Source organism: Dreissena polymorpha, chromosome 9, assembly GCF_020536995.1.
Source record: "Dreissena polymorpha isolate Duluth1 chromosome 9, UMN_Dpol_1.0, whole genome shotgun sequence".
NCBI classification, from domain to species: Eukaryota; Metazoa; Mollusca; class Bivalvia; order Myida; family Dreissenidae; genus Dreissena; species Dreissena polymorpha.
In genome coordinates this window covers 6,996,836-7,017,408 of record NC_068363.1, presented here as the reverse complement: position 1 = coordinate 7,017,408, position 20,573 = coordinate 6,996,836, and the positions used below count along the sequence as shown (strand labels likewise).

General features: G+C 32.8%; 1 protein-coding gene across 1 annotated transcript in view; it reads left to right on the top strand.

Annotated features, from left to right (window-relative positions):
* LOC127844719 (CD209 antigen-like protein E) overlaps positions 1-20,573 on the top strand; it is a 50,715-nt gene that overhangs the window by 13,554 nt on the left and 16,588 nt on the right. The window contains exon 3 of the mRNA XM_052375148.1: positions 20,215-20,314. Coding sequence (XP_052231108.1) covers positions 20,215-20,314 — 100 coding nt within the window. The remainder of the gene's footprint in view (positions 1-20,214; positions 20,315-20,573) is intronic.

Genomic DNA, 20,573 nt, shown 5'->3' with positions numbered 1-20,573 from the left:
TAATGAATTAATTTCAACCAGGCGAAAGTCTGCTTTGATGCTCTGTCGAAAAAACTTTCAGTAAATAATACTGTTGACGCTTAATTATATAACTTAACTTTAAATGACACACGACACTCTAGACATAATATAGCAACGTCTGCCCGCCCCAAATGTTATTTGCTTTGTGGCATTTTTATTGTGCAGTTTCACATGTGTTACTGGTGTATAATCTATTTAGGATTCAAGTATCGATGCTATGGAAAATACTAAATTGTGTTTATTTAATAAAACTACTATCTCAATTGTTAGTAAAATTTGATGAGCTCATTTGAAGCTCAAAACGTTGGTAGTCGTCCGAACTGAAAATATGTCCGTTAGAGCTAGAGTAGGGGGACAGTACTAATTGTTTTGTAAACATGCATATTATGTTTAATTATCTTACAAATAGGTTAAAATATTAAAAGGTCCAAACACATTGTATCCAGACAAACGGCACCCGGCAAATCGGCTCCCTGCGTTTTTGGCATTCCCGGACAATGGGTTCCTCGTAAATGTGTCCACTAGGACAAATGACCCTCGAATAAATTGTCCTCTTGGAAAATCGGCATCAGTTTGCTTTGTCACTCAGGCAATCGGCTCCCGAATATTCTTCCCCTATTTTCGCTATTAGAATACATATTCAATTATGATATTTCTGCGCGGACTGCCTTTCAATGTTGATAGGTAAATGTATTTTTTTTACAAATTAATTGTTTCTTAAATATGGTCGATCACAATACATGTACATGTATTTAAATACCGGAAATGACAGATGGCTTGCATTTTCCTTGCCCCAATTTATATACATATACATAACATTATTCAAAAGCAGACAACAACAATATTTATAAATTCAGCAATAACGTATATACACGCTCATAACCTACATTATATATGCATTATACAATTTATAAGTAATGGTAGAATATTGAAGTTGGATGATAGTTTTATGAACTGGTTAACATTGTAAGTTATGAAGGGAATTAACATTTGCAACTAATATTGAAACCGCACGTCTAATATTTACTAGTTTACTTACAAGACATCAGATTAGAACAATTTGCATTTTGGTGAAACACATATTGATACTGATTGTTGAAATTGAGGTGCTTATATGTCAAAACACGATATTGATATCTCTGCGTGTCAATTATCCCGGTCGCATGACTTATTGTGTTGTATTTTGTTTGCTTGTAAACAGCTGATTTTAATTAATATAAAGTGAAATCTCTGTCTAATTATGCCCCATCGAAGAAGAGGGGGTATATTGTTTTGCACATGTCGGTCGGTCGGTCCGTCCGTCTGTCCGTCCGTCGGTCGGTAGGTCGGTCGGTCTGTCGATCGGTCGGTCGGTCCGTTCACCTGATGGTTTCCGGATGATAACTCAATAACGCTTACGCCTAGGATCATGAAACTTCATTGGTACATTGATCATGACTGGCGGATGACTCCTATTGATTTTGATGTCACTAGGTCTAAGGTTAATGCCACAGTGACTCGTTCTTGGATGTAGTTTAAGAGAAAATTTGCAGATCATATTATGAACTGGTGTCGTGGGGTCTCCGTCCCCACCAGATGGTTTCCGGATGATAACTCAAGAACACTTACGCCTAGGATCATGAAACTTCATAGGTACAGGAAGACAACATGTTTTTTACAGAACATATGTCAGTACAACAATAAAATGTTTGAGGTCAGAATTAAGTTGTTTCAGTACAAATTAAACCAGATTTCTTTTTTCTATAATAATATACTGAAATACTGCATTATTTAGTAATCCGACATGGTATCCGGACAATCGCTCCTACGCTAAATTTGACAGGGCGAACAGTCGCTTCACGATGTATATGACAGGGCGGACAGTCGCTCCTACGATGTTTTGACAGGGCGGACAGTCGCTCCTACGATGTTTTGACAGGGCGGACAGTCGCTCCTACATTATTTTGCCAACCCGGACAATCGCTCCTACATTATTTTGTCAACCCGGACAGTCGCACCTACATTATTTTGACTCCACGGCAAAACGTAGTGTACGCCGATCAAAGGCTAACACCTATGATTAACCGACAATTAAAATTGCCAACTTGTGTCGAAAAATGCCAAATACTGTAAGCCAGATATTTTATTCTGAAATCGAAAATGTCTGTACATTCAAATTCGCCAGCATGTTGCATTTTATGAATTTCGTCTTCAATGTATAATTTTTCTTGTCTATTTTGTGTTATTGTAACATATACATGTAACATTTTATCAATATATTACAATTCAACACATACAAAAATAGTTCAGTATCACTTTAACACACTATTTTAATAATCATAGAAATGCCGATTAAGAAATCGTGCAGTGTCGTATCAATCAATGGGTCAAATGTAAAAAAATGAACTAGCCAATTGTTTACTAACCTTATTTCACTTTAAAGGGATCTTTTCACGGTGCGGTAAATTGACAAAATTGAGAAAAGTTGTTCCAGATTCGCAAATTTTCGGATTAATTATGATATTTGTGAAGAAACAGTATTACTGAACATTTGCCATGGTCTAATATAGCCATTATATGCATCTTTTGACGATTTAAAACCTAAAAATTATAAAGCGTTGCAACGCGCACCGATTGAATAATTTGGATAGTTCTGTTGTTGTCGTTTAAATTTGTGAAACTACGAAGATACAAGGTATAAAATACGCATCTTATGTATCCTTGGCAGGATAGCTTAGTTGGCTGATGCGTTTTTACTTCGAGTCCTGCTGCGGGCTACTTTTTTTTCCTTTCTTAAATTTTATTTTTGATTTTTTACTTGAGCTTTTTAAATTTAATGTTTACATTATCAATATAAAACATTTATTGACAAACTTCAAACCATGCCAAAATCTGTGAAAAGGCCCCTTTAATGTGACACCAGTCTGTAATCTTTGTGCACGGTTCGCACATCATATGTGTGAAAGAGGTCATTATCGATTGATACTACCATTGTTGATATAGCAATTATTGATTAAATGCGGTTTTTATGTTTATTCCATTCGCAAAATGGCACTTATTCCAATAAATGTATTGTAGAAACGAATGTCCCTGATAGGAATAATGTAGGAACCATTGTCCGAAGTGCCCTTATAACTACCTTATATTTACAGAATCGACAAGCTGTAACATAGTTTGTTAATAAGTAAATTGATTAATTAAAATCAAATTGATCGGCTCATGTTGAATCGGCTTACTTTGATAGATAGACTTTTATTTTCCTCCATTCACGAAGAGCATAACATATAATACAAGCAAGGAAGTACAATCGAGTATATACACACACATGAGATCATAAATGAAACAACTCAATACATGCAATTAGATTATTTACAAAGATAAGTATTACATAGCTATGTAGATGATAAATAATTGTTAATTCCTTAAGAAAATAATCACATTGAAATAATAATTAAAATCATATTTTTTTTCAGTGTAACTAATTCGCCGAGGATATGTCTTAAAGCGATAGCGAAAATAAAGACATAGGTTAACAGGTTGGCAATTTTAATTGTTGGTTAATTATAGGTGTAAGCCTTTGATCGGCGAATAATATGTTTTGCCGTGGAGTCAAAATAATGTAGGAGCGATTGTCCGGATTGACACAATAATGTAGGAGCGATTGTCCGGGTTGGCAAAATAATGTAGGAGCGACTGTCCGCCCTGTCAAAACATCAGACATGGATATGTATCATTCAGATCATGAATAAATGGGTCGCCAAATTTTACTTAAAACCTTTCTTACATAAGTGAATGTTATAATTTCATTAAGGATAAAACTACTTGTATAATTATTCTATTTATAAGTGCCAATTTTACTCAGATAAAATCAATGCAGAATTGTGTTCACTTTTATTATCAAGAAATTCAGTTTTATTATTTAAATATATTATTTTAATCGATCTTTAAGTTTGTGAACGTAATTATAATTTCGATCATTTTAAAGTTTTTTGCATTTTTAAGTATTAACGTGTAAATTTCTCTATAACGTAATATCTTATTGTCGTTTCAGTGCTCCAACTAGCAATAAATATCAGGACGTAGCGACGGTTCCCAAGTAGGATGCATCCCGCTGCTCTTTATGCCGCCCTGCCTTTGTTCTTATCCTTAATATCAATAAACACTACACAACACGCTCCCGCTGCCGCTCCAGATGTGTCCGAAGATCTATCTATTAACAAAATAGAATGGTTACATCGAGAGAAAATTCCGGGAGGTCATCCGCCGCACTCTGTTATCTGGCGCACGGACTCTAGATGAGAGGTCAATACACGCTCCGTGTCTGGCGCTATCACGCGTTTTCAGCGTGTATTTCAATACACGTGCATTTTTGACACGCGCAACACATTTCTAACATTAATAAACCTTAAAAAAAGATTGTTTAAACAAAAAAAGATATAAACTTATACATAATAGATTAATAAAATATGTGTCTCTGAAGCAATATGAAACCGAACATTCGTAATATTTAAGACCGAATAAACGTTTTTACGATTTCCGGAGAAACGGCAACCGGACAATCGTCACCCAGTGTTTTCTTGCATACTCGGACAGTCGGCACCCTGTTAATATATCGACCCGGACAATCGGCTCCCGATTTAATTGTAAACCCGAACAAACGGCACCCGAAAGACAATCGATTTAGCCCGTCAGCACCTTGTTTAACTAATTAGTCTAAACCGCTCATTGGTTTAGTAAAAAATGTGATTGACCCAATATATGTATACAATATATTATTTGAAAACACCACAATCCATGAAGATAGTACTTTTCTATCGCAATGTCCGTCAGGTATTATTTATATTAAAAATTAGCGATCTTTTTTTTTACAACCATTCAGCGGATTAGACTAATCAGTACGATAAGGTATTGACGGGATTTTCTTTCCCTACAAAGCCATATCAAGTCAAGTGTCTTTATTGGTAAAAAACAACATTAACTGCTTCTTAGTATTAAATCGGGTGCCGTTTGTCCGGGTTTACAATTTAATCGGGTGCCTATTGTCCAGGTCGACAAATTTACAGGGTGCCGACTGTCCGGGTATGCAAAAAACACTGGGTTCCAATTGTCCGGTTGCCGTTTGTCCTACAATCCGTCTTTACAAGTACAGCTTTGAGTACGTCTTTGTCTAGCCATAAATACACGGTCTGATGTTAAATTTAAAGATGAATACTATCTCAAATAAGCTAAATAAAAAAGCTGTATATTTTAAAATATTTTAACTTGCTTATGTATCTGCTGAAAATGTAAAATGTGCAAAATAAGATGTACATTTCAAATTAATTAACAAAATACCTAATATGCAGTATTTAATACCTAGTATTTAGTGCTGTATGTGGTCATTATATTTAATATGCTGATAAACAGGCTAGATGTATTGCATAACCTTTATATTTTATCATATTTTATAAACTTGCTTAATATGCTTAATGGGATGTATGTTTTAACCTATAAATTAAACTTTCTCAAAAGGCTAAAACGACTCTCGGTTAATCGTACTTATTACATAATAAATGTGCTTAATAACATTTTTAAGCATCTTAAAAGGATTGATGTGCCAAATATGCTATATATTGTATCGTATTTTATATAATTGATACATAGGCTGATAAAAGGTTTAGAAAGCTAAATAGGATTTGTTTAATAAACTTGTTAAATAGACTAAATAGGCTGTATTTAATTCAATTGATGTAACGTGTTAATTATGCTTAATCATCTGTTATAGGCTGCTATAAAGGCTAAATTGGCTGTATTTTTCCATAATTTTTAAACTTGCCAAATATGCTGCGAAATAGATTACATGTGTTTTAAAATGCATGTTGTAACCAATTTCATAAACTTGCTAAAATTGCTATATTTAAATCCTTCTTTTAACTTTCTAACTATTCTAACTATATTAAATAGGCTGTTAAATAGGCTAAATGTGCTGAATCTGTTAAACATACAAGCTTAAAAGGCTTCATAGGCTTCAATGACTGTTTAAAGGCTAAATATGATGTATGGTTCGGCCTATTTAATTAACTTGCAGAACAGAATACATAGGACGCTATATATGCTTGAACGCTAAATGGGTTGTATATTTCATTCTATTTCATACACTTGCTGAATATGCTAAATATTATTCTAAATAAGCTCAAAATGCTAAATAAAATGCATTTTAACGTCTTTAATAAACTTGCTTAATATGCTAATGGGCTTAACAAGCTGATAAATATGCTATATAGAATGTATGTTTCGAAATATTAAATAACTTGCTGAAAAGGCTAAATATGATATATGTTTCAACATTTATAATAAACTTTCGAAAAAGGCCTAAAACTACATCAGATTTGGCATATTTAACCTATTTAGCGGCCATTTCAGCCCTTTTTAATCAAGGATGAATGTTACAACCGTTAGTAAAACAACTTGCTTAATACGCTTATTAGACTGAACAAGTCTACTAAATATGCTTAATATCATATATATTTCAACATATTTAATAAACCAGCATAATAATTTAAACAGGCTGAGTAGTATGTAGTTTAAAATTATTAAAAGTATTATTAAAGAAAATTGTAAATTATGCTAAACAGGCTGAGAAGGCTGTTGAATAGGCTAAATAGGCTTAGAAGGATATATGTATTTTATACTTATGTAATAAAACATTAATGATTTATATATAATTTATGAATTCCTTAATATTGTCATTTTTCCGGATAATAAACACAAATTTGGATTTGAAATATTGCAACCAAAAGTTAATTAAATCATTTCATTATTAATAAATGTTATTGAATTATGATTGTATTTATAAGTGCAAATGGTAACTCAGATAATATCAATAGAGAAGCAAATACAAAATAGTATAAATACTTTTATAAATTGAGGGTTTCATGACACAACTTCGTTAAATATTTGTAGTCAAGCACACAAGTTAAATTATACACTATATTTGATTGTTTAAATTTGTTGTTGGTAAAAGTAATATTAGTATGTCATGCATTTGAAAGTACGAGGTACAACATAATTTCAAAAATACGTTTGGGTACATTTCTTTATATTTCAATGTAATTTTAGTGATCCCACTAGCAGTAAATAGTAGGACGCAGCAGGGACCTTTACAATCACAGTGTTTGTGTAGGTCCCTTGACGCAGCGACGGTAACCATTAAGGATGCGCCCCGCTGCTCTTCATACCGCAATGCCTGTGTTCTTATCAATCATATCAGTTTTCATAATAGCATGACGCAACGACGGTTGTCCACGTGTGTATCAGAGTCCTACTTGCCTCCGGCCTCTTCACGAGGTCTTTGTAGCCTTACCTATGTTGTTGTCCACGAGCATGCGCCATGCCGCATGCTTTTTTTTATATTTAAACCAGAGTTCATTTACAGATCCTACCGGCCTCTTCACGAGGTCTTTGAGGTCCGACCTGACCATGCCGCATGATTGCGCGATGCTGCTTTTTATACCGCGCTGCCTTTGTACTTATGATTGTTATCAGTAAAAATAGCGACATCATACTCCCGCACCAGATGTGCCTAAATTTGCATGCCATTGTCATTTAAATTCTAAAATAATTATACAATATACAACGAACATTCGTCTGTTAGTATTTTATTTAAGTCTAAAATAAAATGTATCGCACAGTGAAAACTGGTATCCGGACTTTCGTTCCCACAGAATCGTTCCTACGCTAATGTTCACAAGGCGAATATTAGTACCAACATTGTATTTACAACCCGGACATTCGTTCAAACGTTATATTGACAACCCGGACGATCGTTTTTACATTTGTTCCAACAGTTAGATGCGAAACCCAACTGAACAGTATACGCCAATCAATGTTTAACACATACAATCATCTGAGTGTAGGACATTAGCCCTCTCGGACATTAGCCCCTAGGACAAAAGCCCCTATGACAAAAGCCCTATAGGACATTAGCCCCCTAGGACATTTGCCCCTTTGGACAAAAGCCCCTTAGGACGTCTTTTGTTGTGATGTTGTGAAAGTAAAAATGTATAATGATGACTAATAATTAGTATCTAATTTAAATGAAGTTCAATTAAAAGGTGTATACAATTGTCAAGCATATGGAATTTGTTTTTTGTGTATCCTTCCCGTACATATTTTAATTGTTTTCATCAAATGGTTTTGATGTTGTTTTTAAATACATCAACATCAACAATTGTAATATAAACCCAAACACACGAAAAGCAATAAAAACATTTAAATAAAAAACTCTTTTAACAGCATGAACACCAAGAACACCACAATCAACTATAATATTACACAATCACCATGATCGCATTTATTGCTACAACTTCTGCTGATATTCTAGCTGCAACTACCATATTATTTTACTTGAATAACAATCAATAATACATTAAAAAAGCACAAATGTTACTACAAAACTTAACTTTTTGTATTGACTTCGTTTCATTCACATGCGCGTGTTCAAAGACTTTCCCCACCTGTAGTCGCATAGTGTAAGTACAAATATTGTGTCCATGTTCTCCTAAATAATAAACTTACTACACTGCAAATGTTTGAACAAATGTAGTAATACAGTGTCAATTCCTATGTACTTAAGTTTTAATTGAAGATATTTTAATTTTTACAAAGATGACATTTAATTTTGATTTAGTATCCATCTGTTTGTGGCGTGGATTGTGTGTGTGGAGGACTGGTGTACACTGGGAAAAACACGTGCCCAGTATGTAATAACCATACTTTAAACTTGCTTAATAGGTTTAAAAGCTGTGTAAATAGGCTTTAAATGTTGTATGTTTGCACTTATGTACTACACTTGCTAAATGGGCTGAAAAGGCTTTAAAATAGGCTAAATAGACTTGTTATGATGTATTTTTCAACATATGTACTAAACTTTCTAAATAAGCAGAAAAGATTGATAAATAAGCATTTCAATAGGCTAACTAGGATGTATGTTTGAACCTATATACTAAACATGATAAATAGTCTGAAAGACTATTTAATAGGCTAAATAGGTTGTACGTTTCAACCTATGTACAACGCGTGGTAAATAGGCTGCAATGGATGTACACTAAGCCAGAATCTATTTACTGAACTTACTAAATATGCTCAATAACGATTAATATATAGGCCACTCATGCTGTATGAGAAAACCTTTGTACCAAACTTGCTATAGTCTAAACAGATTGAAAAGGTCATTAAATATACTTAATATGATGCATTAACCATTGTACTTAACTTGCTAAATACTAGTAGGCTAAACGGCTAAAAAAGGCTAATACATAGCCTAAATGGGATTCATGTATGAAACTGTGTGCTTAACTTAAAAAATAGGATAATAAGCCTGAGAAGGCTGTTAAATAAGCTAAATAGGCTCAATATGATATATGTTTTAACATATGTACTTAATTTGCTTAAAAAGCTAAATAGGCTGTTTAATAGGCAAATAATGCTAAATATGATGAATGTGTCTATATATGTACAAAACCTGCTAAATAAGCTAAATACGCTATTAAATAGGATGTATGTGTCTACGTATGTATGAAACTTGCTAAATACGCTAAATAGCCTGTTAAATGGGCTAAATTGAATGTGTGCGTCTACGTTTGTACTAAGCTTGCTAAATTGGCTGTTAAATAGGCTAAATATTCTAATTAGGATGTATGAGTCTACATTCATGTATGTTCTAAACTTGCTAAATAGGCTAAATAGGATTTATGTGTCAACTTATGAACTAACTTTGCTAAATATGATAAAACGGCTGTTAAATAGGCTAAAAAGGATGCATGTGCATATGTACTTTACTTGCTGAAATAGGCTGTTAAATAGGCTAAAAAAGATAAATATGTCTACGTATGTACTAAACTTGCTAAATAGGCTCAATAACCTGTTAAATGGGCTTAATTGGATGTATGCTTCTACATATGTACTAAGCTTTCTGAATTGGCTGTTAAATAGGCTGAATATGCTATGTAGGATGTATGAGTTAATAAGGATTTATGTGTCTACATAATTTCTAAATAGGCTGTAAAATTGGCTAAATAGGATGTTTATGTCTACCTATGTACTAAACTTGCTAAATAGGCTAAATAGGCTGTTAAATAGGCTAAATATGATGTATGTTTTAACCTTTGTACTTAACTTTCTAAATGGGCCGAAAAGGCTGTTAAATAGTCTAAATGGGTTTAAATATGATGTTAAATAGGATAAATATGCTAAAAAGGATGTATATCTACGTATGTACTTCACTTGCTAAAAAGACTGTTAAATAGGCTAAAAAGGATGTATTTTTATTCTTTGTACTCAACTTTCTAAATAGGCTGAACAGGCTGTTAAATAGGCTAAATAGGATGAATGTGTCTACGTATGTACTTTACTTGCTAAACATGCTGTTAAAAGGCTAAATAGGCTTTATACGATGTAAGTGTCTACGTATGTACTAATCTTGCTAAAAAGGCTGTCAAAAAGGATGTATGTGTCTACGTATTTACTAAAATTGCTAAATAGGCTGTTAAATAGGCTACATAGGATGTATGTGTCTACGTATGTACTTAACTTGCCAAATAGGCTGTTAAATAGGATGTATGTGTCTACGTATTTACTAAAATTGCTAAAAAAGGCTAAATAGGATGTATTTTTTTAACCTTTGTACTTACTTTCTAGATAGGCTAAATAGGCTAAAATGGCTATTAAATAGGCTAAAAAAGATGTATGTTTAAACCTTTGTACTAAACTTTCTAAATAGGCTGAAGAGGCTTTTAAATAGACTAAAAAGGCTAAATAGGATGTTGAAAAGGCTAGCTAAATAGGCTAAGAAGGATGTTTATGTGTACGTGTGTACTTAACTTGCTAAATAGGCTAAATAATCTGTTAAATACTAAATAAGATGCATGTTTAACCTTTGTACTAAACTTTCTAAAATGGCTAAAAGGCTGTTAAATAGGCTAAATAGCATGTATTTTTTAATCTTTGTTCTAAACTTTCTGAATAGGCTGAAAATGCTGTTAAATAGACTAAATAGGCTAAATAGGATGTTTAATAAGCTAAACATAATGTATATGTCTACGTATGTACTAAACTTGTAAATAGGCTAAAAAGGCTAGGCTGAATAGGATGTATTTTTGAAAACCTTTGTACTAAACTTTCGAAATAGGATGAAAAGGCTGTTTAATAAGCTTAATATTTTAACTAGGATGTATGTTTGAACCGTAGTACTAAATAGGCTAAATATGCTAAAAAGGCTGTCTAATAGGCTTAATAGAATATATGTTTCAACCTTTGTACTAAAAAGGCTAAATAGGCTTATAGGCTGAAAAGGCGGTTTAATAGGCTAAATAGGATGTACTGAGTATGTTTCAACCTATGTACTAAATAGGTTGAAAAGGCTGTTCAATAGGCTGAATAGGATATTATGTTCAACATATGTACTAAATAGGCTGAAAAGGCTTTTAAATATGCTAAATAGGATGTGTGTTTCAACCTATGGGCTAAATAGGCTAAACAGGATGTATATTTCTACCTATGAACTAAACTTGCCAAATATGCTAAATAAGCTGTTTAATATGCTAAATAGGATGTAATTTTTAACCTTCGTTCTAAACTTTCTAATTTGGCTAATTAGGCTGAAAAAGCTGTGAAATAAGCCAAATAGGCTTAATATGATGTATTTTTGAACCTATGTACTAAGGCTAAATAGGCTGATAAGGCTGTTAAAAAGGCTAAATGGGATGTATATTATTATGTACTGCATAGGCTAAATATGCTTATATGTTGAAAATTCTGTAAAAAAGGCTGAATAGGATGTATTTTTCAACCTATGTTCTAAATAAGCTAAATAGGTTGAAAAGGCTGTTAAATATACTAAATAGGATGTTGATTGTTTCAACCTAAGTACTAAATAGGCTAAAAAGGCTGAAAAGGCTGTTAAATAGAATTAATAGGATGTATTTTTCAACCTATGTACTTAACATGCTAAATAGGCTGAAAATGCTGTTAAATAGGCTAAATAGACTAAATAGAATGTATATTTCAACCTATACTTAATAGGCTTAATAGGCTGAAAAGGCTGTTAAATAGGCTTAATAGGGTGTATATTTCAATCTATGTACTCAATAGGCTGAAAAGGCTGTTAAATAGGATTGATAGAGTGTATGTTGCAACCTATGTACTAAATACATGTGTAGGCTAAATAGGTTGAAAATGCTGTTAAATAGGCTAAATTGAATTTGTGGTTCAACCTATTTACTAAATAGGTTAAATAGGCTGAAAAGGCTGTTAAATAGGCTAAATAGAATGTATGTTTCAACCTATGTACTAAATAGGCTGAAAAGGCTGTTAAATAGGCTAAATAGGGTGTATATTTCAACCTATGTACTACATTTATATAGGCTAAATAGACTAAAAAGGCAGTAAAATAGGCTAAATAGGCTAAACTATGTACTTATAGGCTGAAAAGACTGTTAAATAGGCTCAATAGAACGTATTCTTCAACCTATGTACTAAATCGGCTAAATAGGCTGAAAATGCTGTTAAATAGGCTAAATAGGATGTATTTTTCAACCTATGTACTAAATAGGCTAAATAGACTGAATAGGCTAAAAAGGATGTATGTTTCAACTTATGTACTAAATAGGCTAAATAGGCTGAAAATGCTGTTAAATAGGCTAAATATGCTAAAAGGATGTATGTTTCAACCTATTTATTAAATAGGCTAAATACGCTAAAATACGCTAAAAAGGCTGAAGAGGCTGTAACCTATGTACTAAATAGGCTAAATATGCTGAAAATGCTGTTAAATAGGCTAAATATAATGTATTTTTCAACCTATGTACTAAATAAGCTAAATAGGCTGAAAAAGTTGTTAAATAGGCTAACTAGGATGTTGTTTGTTTCAACCTATGTACTAAATAGGCTAAATAGGCTGAAAAGGATGTTAAATAGGCTAAAAAGGCATGTGCTAAATAGTCTGAAAAGGCTGTAATATAGGCTAAATAGGCTAAATACAGTGTTTATTTCAACATATGTACTTTCTAAATTGGATGTTAAATATGCTAAAAAGGCTAAATAGGATGTATGATTCAACTACTGTTCTAAATAGGCTAAATAGGCTGAAAATGCTGTTAAATAGGCTAAATTGGCTAATTAGGATATGTGTTTCAACCTTTTTACTAAATAGGCTAAAAAGGCTGAAGAGGCTTTTAAATTGACTAAACAGGCTAAATAGGATGTATGTTTCAAATAATGTACTTAATAGGCTAAATAGGCTGAAAATGCTGTAAAAGAGGCTAAATAGGATGTATGTTTCAACCTATTTACTAAATAGGCTAAATAGGCTAAAAAGGCTGAAGAGGCTATTAAATTGGCTTAATAGGCTAAATAGGATGTTTGTTTATTATGTTCTAAATATACTTAATAGGCTGAAAAGGATGTTAAATAGGCTAAATAGGCATGTGCTAAATAGGCTGAAAAGACTGTTAAATAGGCAAAATAGGCTTAATACAATGTATGTTTCAACCTATGTACTAAACTTTCTAAATAGGCTGTTTAATATGCTAAATAGGCTAAATAGGATGTATGTTTCAACGTATGTACTCAATAGGCTAAATATAATTACAATGCTGTTAAATAGGCTAAATAGGCTGAAAATACTGTTAACTATAGGCTGAAAATGCTGTTAAATAGGCTAAATAGGCTAAATAGGATGTATGTTTTAACCTATGTACTAAATAGGCTAAATAGGCTAAATAAGCTGAAAATGCTGTTAAATAGGCTTAATAGGCTAAATAGGATGTATGCTTCAACCTATATACTAAATAGGCTAAATATGCTAAATAGGCTGAAAATGCTGTTAAATAGGCTAAATAGGCTAAATAGGATGTATGTTTCAACCTATTTACTAAATAGGCTCAATAGGCTGACATAGGCTAAAAAGGCTGAAAAGGCTGTTAAATTGGCTAAATAGGCTAAATAGGATGTTTGTTTCAACCTACGAACTAAATAGGCTAAATAGGCTAAATAGGATGTATGTTTCAACCCATGTACTAAATAGGCTAAATAGGCTGAAAAGGCTGTTAAATAGGCTAAATAGGCTAAAATAGGCTAAAAAGGCTGAAGAGGCTGTTAAATTGGCTAAATAGGCTAAATAGGATGTTTGTTTCAACCTATGTACTAAATAGGCTAAATAGGCTAAATAGGCTAAATAGGATGTATGTTTCAACCTATGTTCTAAATAGGCTAAATAGGCTGAAAAGGCTGTTAAATAGGCTAAATAGGCTAAATAGGATGTGTGTTTCAACCTATATACTAAAAAGGCTAAATAGGCTGAAAATGCTGTTAAATAGGCTAAATAGGCTAAATAGGCTAAATAGGCTAAATAGGCTAAATAGGATGTATGTTTCAACCTATTTACTAAATAAGCGAAATAGGCTAAAATAGGCTAAAAAGGCTGAAGAGGCTGTTAAATTGGCTAAATATGCTAAATAGGATGTTTGTTTCAACCTATGTACTAAATAGGCTAAATAGGCTAAATAGGATGTATGTTTCAACCTATGTACTAAATAGGCTAAATAGGCTGAAAAGGCTGTTAAATAGGCTAAATAGGCTAAATAGGATGTGCGTTTCAACCTATATACTAAATAGGCTAAATAGGCTGAAAATGCTGTTAAATAGGCTAAATAGGCTAAATGGGATGTATGTTTCAACCTATTTACTAAATAAGCTAAATAGGTTAAAATAGGCTAAAAAGGCTGAAGAGGCTGTTAAATTGGCTAAATAGGCTAAATAGGATGTTTGTTTCAACCTATGTACTAAATAGGCTAAATAGGCTAAATAGGCTAAATAGGCTAACTTCACACACGTATGTTTAATTCTGAAATCGAAAATGTCTGTACAGTCAATTCGCAAGCATGTAAATCATGCATGTACGATGAGAATCTAAATTTAGTTTAACCGTTCAGTTTAAAGTCCCATAACGATATCTATTCATACGACACACGAACACTCACTAAAAAGACGGTTATTGTAGGTAATTATGTACGAAATATCCTCGTCACAATCGGCTTGGGGCGCTAATTTGTCTTTGCTGCATTTTATGAATTTTTTTTTCAATGTATAATTTGTCTTGCCTATTTTGTGTTATTGTAACATATTTTATCAATATATTACAATTAAACACATATACACAATCGTATAATCTCGCTTTCATAGAGCGCAGATAGAACACCAGTGTCCAGTTACAAGGCCGTTAATCACGCGCGCCACCTCTTTTTAGAGATGCATTAATAAATGAGCCAATGCTACACTTCCGAGGTGGCGCTCAGGCCCGGATGTTTTGAAATTTAACGGATAATTTTACAGGGTGATTAGGTTTTATATGTTTTTCAACATATTTCGCATTATTTTTACAAATCGGCCAATGTAGTGCGATTAAGCGATTATAAATTCATCCAAAGATGTACAGAAACATACAATCACAACCCATTTGGAAACGCGAGGACTTGTATAAGTTGTGGCATGGTAGAATTCGTAAAAGCAAATCGATGTATTTTTCCTGAGTGACGAGCGAATTCCCAGCCAATTAAATCGCTCATTAAATAAAACGATTGCTTTTAACCTGTACAAGTTAATGCGTTCACAAAAACATCGGCTTCTAGACGATCTAATAGATAAATTTGCATGTTTTAAAAAGAGATGGAGCCAATGCCAAGGAGGTGGTGCTAAGATTAGGAGGTGGCACCAATGCACATTTATAGCTATTTTAAAGAAAAATATTTTATGTTATGGTTTATATTATGTTAACAGGACTTACATTTTTTTTAAGTTGACTACTTCAGCACATTTAGGTCGCGTGCGTTTTTAATTAGGAAAAGTAGTTTTTTAATAATGCCTTGATGGATTTAAACTTTCGTCTTTATAAGATAAGAACATTTAAAATGTATTATCCGAAAAAGTTTACGGAAAAAGACTGAGCTATCTTAATTTTTTGGGAGTCGAAAGTGGGAAAAACAACATATATGACCCTAATTAAGATTCGTTGACCTTGGCCTTTAGCAAATTGAGCATTTGGATTAAAGAACACAAATCATCGTTTAAGAAGAATTATTATTTTATATTTATTTCGTGAATGATCATAATGTATACAAAATATTGCTGCCGATGAATAATTTGGATAATGTTGAACATTAAGTTCTTGGTTTTATTGAGTATTACAACGTTTTGGTGTATATCGAACATTATGTTTTTATTCATGTTGGTTAATTCTTAATTGAGTTGATCACTTATATTTAAAAAACTACATTTTATTTATTATATAATGTGTTTATGTTCTGTAAAGATTTGAGCCTTCGTATGTACGCTGAAAAATAAATTAAATATAACAAATAACATTATCTGTCAAATGTAGGTCATGTGATTATGTCATTTCGATTAGATTGTTAATTGATACATCATACATTCGCGACACCTCCTATCATTAGAGCCATCTCCTAAGCATTGGCTCCATCTCTTTTGGAAAAGTGCAAAATTATCTACTACGTCGGCAAGAAGCCAATATGTTTGTGCGTGCAGATCTTAATATATGTCGTACGCAATCGTTTGATGACCTTAGCGATTTAATCGGGTGGACATTTCTCGTCAAAAAGGAAAAACTCATCGAAATGCTTTTTAAAACTCCACCATGCCACAACTTATACAGGTTCTCCCGTTTTTAAATGGGCTGAGAATGTATGTTTCTGTACATTTTTTGAAGAATAAATGTTCACTGAATCGCATTAAATTGCCCGATTTTGAAAATAATGCGAAAGATGTTGAAAAAGCATGTACAACCTAATCAACCTTTCAAAATATCCATGAAATTTCAAAACATTCGGGCCTGAGCGCCACCTTGGAAGTTGCATTGGCTCATTTATTAATGCATCTCAAAAAAGAGGTGGCGCGCGTTATTTACGGCCGTGCGTTATTTCGGGCTCGCCTATATATTCTACAAACTTTCAATTCACTTTCCACCAAAAGCAGTCGACTGTCCAGATAACTGGATTACCTTCCATGGCCACTGCTACTCATTTAGCATCGATAAGACCAATTGGTTTCAAGCCGCCGTAAGTGTAATACATCTTATCGCCCCATTGGTACCATGTGCCTCCTTTTTTCAATGTCAAGTGGTACCTTTTTGCATTAATTGGGCGTTATGTAATTAGATAATCCAACTAGTTTTTAATTCAAGTTTAAATACAAACAGTCAGCACATGTAAATATCTACGATTTCATTCCAGTGGTGAATGAGTACCTTGTTATATTCTTTTGCTTGCATCATGCCAATATTTTGCAACATGGTTCCATAGTGAACATAAATTGGTAATATTTTGCATTTGTTTGGATTATAACATACCCTGGAAGCGTATTTGTGTTATATATATGTTAGCAAACATAGCATTTTGAATTACTTCACTTAATTGTGGCATTTTCAGTAAAACATTGAGGGAAGATATTCCTTCCATTTATATGATCATTCCGTATGTATGAGTCACGCTGTGAGAAAACCGGGCTTAATGCATGTGCGCAAACTGTCGTCCTTGATTAGCCAAGGAAGTGAGCTCCTGTTTTTCTAGAGACCGACACATAAACGCAACATCTGTCTCAATTAATCACAATATATTTAAACCATTTTAAGACTTAAACAAATTAGGTTGTTGTTTCAACGTTCATATTAAAAATTGGGTTTGAAGGCCCGCCAAACTTGTTTGTTTAACCTTTTTTACCATATGCAAGTTATTTCCCGTTTTATAAACGGTGTTTAATCAAATGTATTTTAAATCTTGCTGCAGCAAATCGTTTTTATATGTTACTGTTTATTTTTCGAATATGATTGAATTTAGGAAAACTAATAAAACTGAACCTGACATACGAATATAAAGTTAAGAGTTGGCACAAACAAGATTCGGGTTTGTAGGTTTCGTTGAATCAAGCGACTTTTCAGGTGTATTGGTTATATGATTAAATACAATCCTGTTGAAATTATTATATCGATGCATGTCAATGTTGGCCTAACAATTTATATCTTACCATTACTTCTTAATGTAAACGTTATGTGTATATTACAGTTATTCACTGAAAGTGGATTTGGTTACAAAATTGTCCTCACTAGCCAATTATAGCACAATGGTATCTTTTTGTTATCGATAACTAATAATACTATTATTTATCATACCACCGCATTGATATCTGCCTGATATAACGTTGCCTAATATATTGTCTATATCATGGTCAACAGGAACTTCTTATATCAGTCAATGTTTGGAATTACGAGGGATTTGCAATAAAGTCAACAGTTTCTATCAGCATCAATCAGGTTGATCAAAACAAACAATTTGATACCAAGAACGTATATATTTTATTCTTGTTTAAAGTCATAAATCACAAAAAACGTTTTTTTAATCACCACAGCCCGCACTGCAAAAGTTAAATGACGTCATCAATTGGACAAGAAATTTTAAATATCGATATAGTCATTGCACTCGCAAGTGTTGCACAGAAAGTCAAGACAAATGATGGAGCTAATCCTCAACTATTTAAACAAACGATTTAACACGCTTATGTCAATATTGTCACCATTATCAAAATGTCAATTTAAATACACATCTCCAAAATGGCGTATCCAAACTATTCGGTGAAGTGTGTTCTTCGATAAAATTTGTCGCAACAGTCCATTCCTGATCTCCAATTCAAGACGTTTATAATTAAAGCGGGTGTACTCTTCCCATTCGTAGGGCAAACAACTTTTTTTCTCTATACGATGTTTAAAATAAGCGATTATTCGTGTCGTCTTTTCGAACGCCGTTGCTATATGTCAACGTGTACAAGCCGGATCAGCAAATTCAGCGGGGATCCGTACATTTAAATATATAAATGGATTGTTTTGCAGATTTTAAGAAAAATGTGGTATGATAAACAGAAAAAAAGGTTACTGTCCCATCGTTTTGTAATATATCAGGCTCGGCACGAATAAAATAACGGCTCGGCAAGCCTCGCCGTCATATTATTCTAAGCCTCGCCTGATATATTACAAAACGATGGGACAGTAACCTCTTATTCTCTATATATCAATGTGTCTGCAGCAGGTTATATTATTGCAAGTCACTGTGAGTACGATTGTAGCTTGTTATATTACTGTAATTCACTGTTAGTACGATTAAAGCTTGGTATATTATTGCAATTCAATGTAAGTACGATTGAAGCTTGTTATATTACTGTTATTCACTGTAAGTACGATTAAAGCTTGTTACATTATTGAAATTAACTGTAAGTAAGATTTTAGTTTGTTATATTACTGTTATTCTCTGTAAGTACGATTGTAGCTTGTTACACTATTGTAATAAACTGTAAGTACGATTCAAGCTTGGTATACTATTGCAATTCGCTGTAAGTATGATTAAAGCTTGGTATATTATTGCAATTCACTGTAAGTACGATTGCTGCTTGTTATATTATTGCAATTCATTTTAAATACGATTGTAGCTTGTTATATTATTGCAAATCACTGTGAATACGATTGCAGCTTGTTATAGTATTGTTATTCACTGTAAGTACGATTAAAGCTTGGTATATTATTGCAATTCACTGTAAGTACGATTGCAGCTTGTTATATTATTGTTATTCACTGTAAGTACGATTGTTGCCTGTTATATTATTGTTATTTACTGTAAGTACGATTGAAGCTTGGTATATTATTTCAATTAAATGTAAGTACGATTGCAGCTTGCTATATTATTGTAATTCACTGTGAGTACGATTAAAGATTGTTTTATTATTGCATATCAATGTAAGTACGATTGCAGCTCAGTATAATATTGTTATTCACTATTAATACGATAGTAGGTTTTTATATTATTGTAACGCACTCTAAGTACGAATAAAACTTGTATTATTATTGCAATTGACTGTAAGTACGATTGTAGTTTGTTATATGATTGCAATTCACTGTGAGTACGATTTAGATTGTTATACTATATCATTTTACTCTATGTACGACTCACAATATTACTCACAATATTGCGACATACTGTGCAGTAATTTTGAACATGATACATAGTATGGCTATGCTAGTTACACGATTTTTTTAATGAAAGGGAATGATTAATGTTTGAAATTAAATTTTAACAGAAAAAACAAAACGTTTAAATTTCTTTAATACTTTTACTTGCACAGCAAATATGCCATGACCTGGGAGCGCAACTTGTAATCATAGAAACAGGCGTGGAAGATGTGTTCCTCCAAACAACCATACAGCACTTACATGCTCATGATGGTATGCACAACAAGAATATAATAACATTTAACTTATTTTTTTATTCATGACTACACGCTTCATTATAATTCCAAAGTAGAAAAGACGCTTTATTCTGTTCATATATATCTTTGATGGCTTACATAAGTACCAATTATCTAATTATTACACGATATATACTATGCTGTGATATGTATGTAGACCCACGGGCAGTTCATTACTGGACGGGCGCTAACGACATTCAAGTTATTGGGTATGGGGCTACCCCAGCGAAAACGTG